This window comes from Juglans microcarpa x Juglans regia, chromosome 2D (genome assembly GCF_004785595.1).
Source record: "Juglans microcarpa x Juglans regia isolate MS1-56 chromosome 2D, Jm3101_v1.0, whole genome shotgun sequence".
Lineage (NCBI taxonomy): Eukaryota > Viridiplantae > Streptophyta > Magnoliopsida > Fagales > Juglandaceae > Juglans > Juglans microcarpa x Juglans regia.
The window spans coordinates 28744921-28752984 of record NC_054596.1 but is presented as its reverse complement, the minus strand read 5'-3'; the positions used below and the strand labels follow the sequence as shown (position 1 = coordinate 28752984).

Here is an 8064-nt window from a genome sequence, read left to right as displayed (position 1 = left end):
ACTCTCTCTCTCTCTCCTTCCTTGTTTGAGAAGTGTATAGCTAGCTAGCGCTAGACTATTGCCTCATTTAGTTCAATTCTCTTAATTAATGTCTAAATCTAGATTTTCACATAAAATATAATAAATAATTTAATTTTTTTAAATTTTAAAATAATAATATTAAAAAATAATATTTTAATAATATATTATTCAACATATTTAAAATCATTTCATTTTATCTTACTATCCAAACGAGTCATTAATCTATTGTTTTAATGGTGGAGCTTCCGATCTTATCAATCAGTGAAATGATTTTTGTCCAGTTAACAAAAGATATTTCGTGTTCTCCAGCTAAAATAAAGCAAAAAAACCAGAATCAAGAAGGCAAACATCATGAAAGAAATTCTTGGAAGAAAAGAAGACAACAAGGGAAAAAAAAAAAAAAATTCATAGGGTCATGTGAGATTTATTTATTAATGCGTCAAAGATTCCACAATTATTGATATTTTCTCAAACAACATTATTGGCGGGCAAAAATAGTGAATGTCCTAATTCTGAATAAGAGCTGCATATAAGAGTTGATTCCATGTATCAGGTACCCCAGCTAGGCACCAATGGGTGCAATCCATGAGCCTGTGAGCATGGCCGTGCCCATGGTAGAATGACGGATGTCCATCTTTACGTAGCTGTGATAGGGTTGTAACCTTGAGCAAGTGGACTGGCCTGGAGATAGTCCTTATCACTTTCTCTGCCACTAGCTCTGCTGGATGTGGACCTCCTGGATAATTTGAACCAGCCACCGGTTGTGCTTGTCCTTCACATTGATTTGCACTTGCTTCCCCCCAAAAGCTTCCACTGATTCCATAAAACATACAAAATTCAAAACATATTCGACCATCAGCTTCACAAAGTGACCATAGTTATATTCTATTTTATACTAGTATGTGTTAATTATTATAAAATAATATATTTATAAAATAATATAAATAAACTAATAGTTTAGTATATATAATCATTATATTTTTACTAACATAAATAATATGTAAAATCGAAAAATAGACCAAAACTAGAAAAACTTGAAGTTGCAGTTTTGGTATCGAATCGGTTTAGTATCAGTTCTTAAATTTTTAAAATCGATGTATATCAGTTCGATTTTAAAAAAAATGTATAAAATCGGACCAAATCGGATCCGTTACACCCCTAGAAGGAAGCTATAATAATATTATATAGTGTACTTACTTTGAATGATCTGGAGAAACACCTTGAAAGAAGACCTTGGTTTTCAGAGGGTCGACATTTGAGTCAACCCATTTAGCCCATGTTTTCAACCCTTTCTCGAATGCAACCAAACGTTCCATATCTTTGTACGTCTTACTTCCTTCTTCAATAAAATCCCATCTGCAACAGTTTGATCTAAAACTAATTACTCAAGCAAAATAGAGTACTAATATTGCATGCATGCACGAAACATATAAATTAAAAAAAAAAAAGTACGTCTTAATTAAATGTATTGATAAATATTAAATATTATAGGGCTCCTAGCTAGCTAGCTAGATCTAGCTACGTACCGTTGTTTTCTTCCTGTACGAGTCCACCAATGCCATGAATTGAAAATCAGTACGTCGTTTCCAGTCCACACCTTGGCGCCCTCATCGACCGAGTCCAGTTTAAGAACCCTCCCAATGCTTTTCCGTACAATATCGACTATTAATGCGTGGCGGTAAAGCGACAGCTTAACATTGTATTCCTGTGAATTAATGTAGTATATATGATGATGAATTCTCAGTACTTTTAATTTCCTCCTTAACGTGCTTATTAAAAAGTTTATAAATATATATTTAAAATAAAATAAGACTGAAAAAGACAAAAAGATGAAGACTATAAATTAAATTCTATATTCCTTCTATCTTTTTCTTTTTTTTAATTTTTAAATATTTTTACGTGACACCACATTATAGTGTCATATCAATAAAATAAAATAAATAATAAAAATTGGGGTATCATTTCTCCTTTTCCAATTCACCCATTTCTATATTTAACGGATGTAACACATTATAACCACTAGTTTTTTTTTTTATTATTATTATTATAACTTTTTTTTTTTTTTTTTTACCTTACGTCGAAACAGTGTTTTATCAAAGTTAAGATATATCGTTCCGTGTACTCTATCAAGTGACATGGGTACTCTATTACTTGGTTTCATATATAAAGAGTTTATTTAGACACATTCTATTTGTCACCGAGTCTAAATGAAGATTATATGATGCCGATGGATCAATAAGTTTATTTAGACACATTCTATTTGTTATTACCAAAATTTGTATTACGTTGTTTATTGGCCATAATTGGTAAGTAGACTCAACATTGTTTCTAATATAAAAGAAAATAAATTTATTGATAAAACGTTTTCGTTATTATTAGAATCAACCTCAAAATGAAAACAAAGCCTTAGAATTATCTCCAATACAATATTGAAAGAAAGATGTTTAATTAGGCGTGCTACCCAACCCATAATATGAATGGGTAGCATTGCCTCTCCGCCCCCACCTCGGCAAGGTGGAAAATCTCCACCCCGCTCCTATCCTCGCTCAACCACTTGACCTCCCATCCCCGCTAGACGGAAGGGCAAATTTTTCATCCCCAACAATCTGATCTCCAGATTCCAAATTCCAAATTCGCAATACAACACAAAAATGCATATCCAAAGTTTCCTCATTTGTTTTCAAAAATGAGATTTTTTGAAATTAAAGTTAAAATTTGAATAAAATATTGTTAGAATATATATTTTTAATATTATTTTTGTTTTGAGATTTGAAAAAGTTGAATTGTTTATTTTATTTTGTATGAAAATTTAAAAAAATTGTAATAATATTTAGATGAAATGAGTTGAGAAGTTTTTTGAAAATAAACGAGGCCTAACATTACATGCTCAATCAACACAAATATATAGATCAAAAAATACACATATCCAAAAAGAGATATAAATGTAATACCGGATTGATTAATTAAGCTTAATAAATAAGATCCTATTAAACAACTTTATTATAATCTAGATCTACATCTTAAATATCATTTTAAAACTAATAACATATATATAGATAAATAATAGTTAATCTATAAATTTTAGTTGCTGGAACTTAGTGCCTTTATGTTTATGTATAAAATGCCACTTCGGAACTCGGGTTCAAGGAATGCTTAGAAACCCGAGCATAATGGCTAGAAAAAGTTGGGCATACTAGGCTATATTGTGAGTATGGATGTAAATCGGTTTGGTCCATTCAATAATAGATGGAGGCGTGGGCTGGAAAGAAAAAAATTGTTAGGGTAGAATTAGGATTTTTTTGAAGTATACATTTGACCCCGGTCGGTAGGTAAAAACGTGTTAGGAAGGCAGGTATCCCACCTGAGCCCTGCTCTAGTATTTTAATTAAGTCTTTGTAACGTCTTAATAGAAGGTTCAAATCACATAACCTATATTTTAAAAAGACTAATCAATGATACAATTGGAGTCTCATTATAACCTTATAAAGAGTAAAAACTTCTCATTTCCAACCAATGTAAGATCATATACACTATCTACTCTTATTCATATCATATGGGATATCACAATATACCTCCCTTAAATTCCCAACGTTCTCGTCGGGCCTATCCATTGTAGATGACACGGCTCAAGTCCTACATTTCTGGTTGGGATAGGCTCTGATACCATTTGTAACGCCCCAATAGAAGGTCCAAACCACATGGTCTATATTAAAAAAGGACTAGTCAATGATACAATTAGAACCCTATTGCAATCTTATAAAGAGCAAGAATTTCTCCTTCCCAACCAATGTGGAATCTCATACATTACCTACTCTTATCCATATCATATGAGGTATGACAGTCATCCACCCCAGTCGCTGGGGTAGATGACCCTCCATCCAGCCGTAGGTTCAATGATAATTTAATATTAATGCCCGGTTTGGATTCAAGAATTACTTCAACTAATTTCATTTTATCTTATCTCATCATTACAATTTTTTCAAATTTTCACACAAAATATAATAAACAATTTAATTTTTTAAAATCCCGAAATAGTAATAATATTAAAAGATAATATTCTAACTATATTTTATTTAACAGCTTTTATCTAAAATTATCTCAAATCATCTCATCATCCAAACCTCACCAAATTAATGCATGTTGGCAGCTTAATTAGATCTAGTATTTCAAAGACCAATCATTGCAATTGGCAATTGCCTATTGGTAAAATATAGATTGTAATCATGAAGAAGATGCAAGTCATGCGGGGTAAGTCTCTAGCCTAACATTCTTGATTTATTTGCAATACTCGAATAAATCATGATATATAGCTGAAGGTGTGCACCCTTATCCTAATATTTTCACTTGTTCAGATTTTTCAAGTTGATCTCATCAAACTTATAATGCCGGAATGCAAACCTACCTTCGGGTTTATTCACATGCATAGAGAAACAGAGTAGAACCCGTGAGACTCTCCTTTTTATAAAGGAAGTAAATATTTATAAATTCATGATTACTATCAAATTTAGAATTTCCACATGTTTTCTTTTATTCTCCTTAACTTATTAAACATCCTATACATAATTCTCGCATTATGGCTTACAAACTCATGTACTGATATGCCTAGACATATATATCTAATTCGCCAGCAATTCTAAAGCAACGAATCTAGACATATGCTCTAATAGAGTAATGTTACATACAGTCGTAGAATGTATAAGTGTCGTATAATCATTTTGAAAAAGAGTAGGGTCTACTATTAACAAATTAGTTTTTTTTTTTTTTTTTTTTTTTTTTTTTTTTTTTTTTTTTATATAGGTCTTGTATTTACTCACTTATTTCAAAGCGATTGCACCGCCTTTGCACCGCATTTATGTAATACGCGATTGCAAATATCATTTTTTGCTCAAATATGACTCCAAAAACAACGACCAAAATTACACCATTTGTTTTTTCAAATAATTAACAAAAACATTACCGGCAGTACTATATATAATTTTCTACTATATATATAATAAGCGAACCTGTCCATTTTGGCACAAAACAATTAACTATTAATATTACTTGTTGTATTGAATTATACAGGAACTAAGATATATCTACAACATATATGGTTTTCGGCAGCGACTAATATGGCGCTGCAACAGAATCGATAGTAATGAGAATTTTGTTGCAATATGATGACACATGATTTTTACGGTGGTCTAAAAGCTGCCACAAAAAGGTGGTCTTTTTGTTTTTGCAATCGGGTGGCGGAACGTTAATTGTCGTTTATGTGCTAATTCCAAACTAGAAATGATTGGCTTAAAAAATATGCACCGACAGAAAATATATATATATATATATATATATATGTAGTAAAAGCGAGAAGAGGTTAGAAAATGATAATTAATAAATCTAACCGGGAAAGTGAATGTGGAGATATCTGATCCAAAAGCTCTGATTAAGGTGTAGTTAGCCTCTGGTACAGCTGTATGAAGCATGCAATTGAGTGACATCCATTGGTTCATGCTCAACGAGTCCCCCACAAAGATTACGCTTTTCCCTCTCAGCCTCTTCAACAACTCTCGACCATCGAATCTACATCAACAAATTCAATTGCATGTGAACCATTTTTTTCTTGTTGTGATCTTTTTTCTTTCTTTCTTTCTTGTTTCACTGCTAATTATTTGTGAGGATGAAAGCAACTTAAGATTTTCGAACAAATTTGTCTCTATTATAAGAAATATTCAAGAATCAAGCCTCCTTTGATGCATGCATATCATGACACGAATACATACATACATATATATATATATATATATGTATATGTATGTATGTTGATGCATTTGTCCGATGTGGCCGAAGCCAAATAATACGATGGAATGGTCCATAATAGTGACTAGAACGTTGATATGGTATTCGAATAATCATCCATAGAATATATAAAAAATAAAGTATGTAAAACGTAAATAAAGAGATTGAGATAGAAATTTACGTAGTTCAACATAAACGACTTCTACCTCTGGTCGTTCAAGTGCCCTCAAACAACCCTTGGGCATAGGTCTTTATGTCAAATAATGTAAATCTTTGTGTCTCTTTTTATTTATATTTTATGTGCTTATCTATTAATTTTTGGATGAGCTAGCACGGCACTTTGGCCTTCGGTCAGCCAGAAGTTAATCGCATCAACATATATAAATATATATATATATATATATATATATATATATACATACACATGTATATTAGCTTCTAAATCAACATGATATACATACTTCCATAACAATATTATTACCCAACACTAATTTGTTCTGAATTACTTATAAGTACGTACTGTCTCTTTCAATCGAAATAATTAATTGACATTTATGAGAGCGAGGGAGATCAAAGCCCAAAAATAAGAACTTAATTATAACAAAAATCTTAGTTATGCGTTGCAGAATGCTGGAATGTTTCTCAACGCCAGCTTCATGCATCATCCGAGAAAAGAGTGAAACAATCCAGAAACTCGATCTTAAATAGCAAGAAAATTAGAAAACATCTGGAACGTACAAAATCATCTGATGAAAGTGGATATAAAAGCAGCAATTAGCAATCAAGCATGTAGCCTACAAAAGAAAGGAGACAGAGCGCCGAAAGAGAGGTAATTACCTGGGTAAGTTGCAGCCAGTGGGCTGCCATCTATATTTGAGATATTCTTTGTCTGGACGCCCATTCTTTTGGCAATTGAACTCCTTCTCCATGAATGGACAGCTTGATGAATCATAAAGAGGATATGACTCATCCCGAACCCAGCTTCCTTTGTAAAAGTCACACCCACAATTCCCTTGGTGCAAGAGAGCTATGAGTAGCAGTACTGCTCCAACAAAATAAGAAGCACCCATGAGAGAGAGAGAGAGCTAGAGAGAGAGAGTTGGTGAAACTCACAAGGAATGTGATTCTGAATAAATATATAGAGGAAAGATGGGTGTGTATATAGTAGTGAATATTATGCACGTGTCATTCACTAATAAATCTTTAGTGGCAATTATTTTACAAACGGCCTTAATTAACCTCTTTTTCTATCACTTATGGAGCTCTTCGTTGAAAATATTTTTAAGCTGTCGATCTTTACCTATTAATTCATGGCTTTTTTCGTAAGCTTTACTGACCCAAAATCATTTTTCAAACCACAATTGAGCATAAAAACTCATCATGTATTAATATTATTAATGATTTTTTTTTTTTAGGAAATATCGAACTCCAGGCCTCTCTTACGGAGGCTGACCTCTATTATGGAGGTTGAGAGTTATGCCAACCAGACCAAATGTCTTTGACAATATTATTGATGATTGGTGAAACTTCGATACCCGGCCCTTTCAATTATATATAACTCGATCATAATAAATTTGTAAATACCCCTTATTAATATATATTGCTTCTTTTTAATATAATGTTTTTTGGAAGAAAACTTGGGCTGTATAAAACATAAACTTTGTTTAATAGTCAGTGAAAAGTTGCTGTCATTTACGTATGACTCTTTAGCGAGAATATTTAAGTGGCAAATACTCCTTAATTCTGATCTCTATGCACTCCAATTATTTTTCTGAAACGATCTGTGCAAGTACTAGTACAGAGCATCTAATCCAAACTTATAGCTCTTCTTCAGTGATGTTAATTATGATTAACAAGTAAAACCTGTCCAAAGGCCTAGGACAATTAATATTCTAGAGTTCGGATCTTCTAGAGTTTTTATCCGAACTTTAAGATAGAAAGTGAGAGTGAGAGACATATGAAGTAGATCATATAATATTTATTAAACAATTAATGTTGTCCCAAAAGTTTAATACTCGAAATATTATAAATGCCGAAGGGCCTAAATTATGTCTATTTTTCTCCCATTTTAGAGTACTTTAGAGTTTATATAGGAACTGTAGATGATCTGAATAATCCAATAATCATGTATCCATTTTTTTCAAAACGAAAAAAGAAAATAAAGAGCAAATAATTACTAAATTATGATCTCCCAATGCCTTACCATAGAGAAAGCAATATTGTCAATACTCTGGCCTAAACATCTCAGAAATACCCGTACATATATAT

The 8064-nt window shown here is 32.0% G+C and overlaps 1 protein-coding gene across 1 annotated transcript; it reads right to left on the bottom strand.

Moving 5' to 3' along the window:
• Window positions 1-417: 417 nt before the first annotated feature.
• On the bottom strand, window positions 418-6929 carry LOC121251265 (protein trichome birefringence-like 43). The gene is made up of 5 exons (XM_041150623.1): window positions 6634-6929; window positions 5403-5580; window positions 1548-1726; window positions 1219-1377; window positions 418-834 (listed from the first exon to the last, which is right to left on the bottom strand). Exons 1-5 carry the CDS (start codon window positions 6864-6866, stop codon window positions 528-530), a joined length of 1056 nt encoding a protein of 351 aa, XP_041006557.1. The 5' UTR covers window positions 6867-6929; the 3' UTR covers window positions 418-527.
• Window positions 6930-8064: the final 1135 nt, after the last annotated feature.

Coding starts and splice junctions, on each gene's coding strand:
- LOC121251265 (XM_041150623.1), bottom strand. CDS start 6,866: ATGGGTGCTTCTTATTTTGTTGGAGCAGTACTGCTACTCATAGCTCTC. Junction 1,378..1,547: donor CGTACAGGAAGAAAACAACG/GTACGTAGCTAG, acceptor AAACTGTTGCAG/ATGGGATTTTATTGAAGAAG. Junction 835..1,218: donor GTTTCTCCAGATCATTCAAA/GTAAGTACACTA, acceptor TTATGGAATCAG/TGGAAGCTTTTGGGGGGAAG.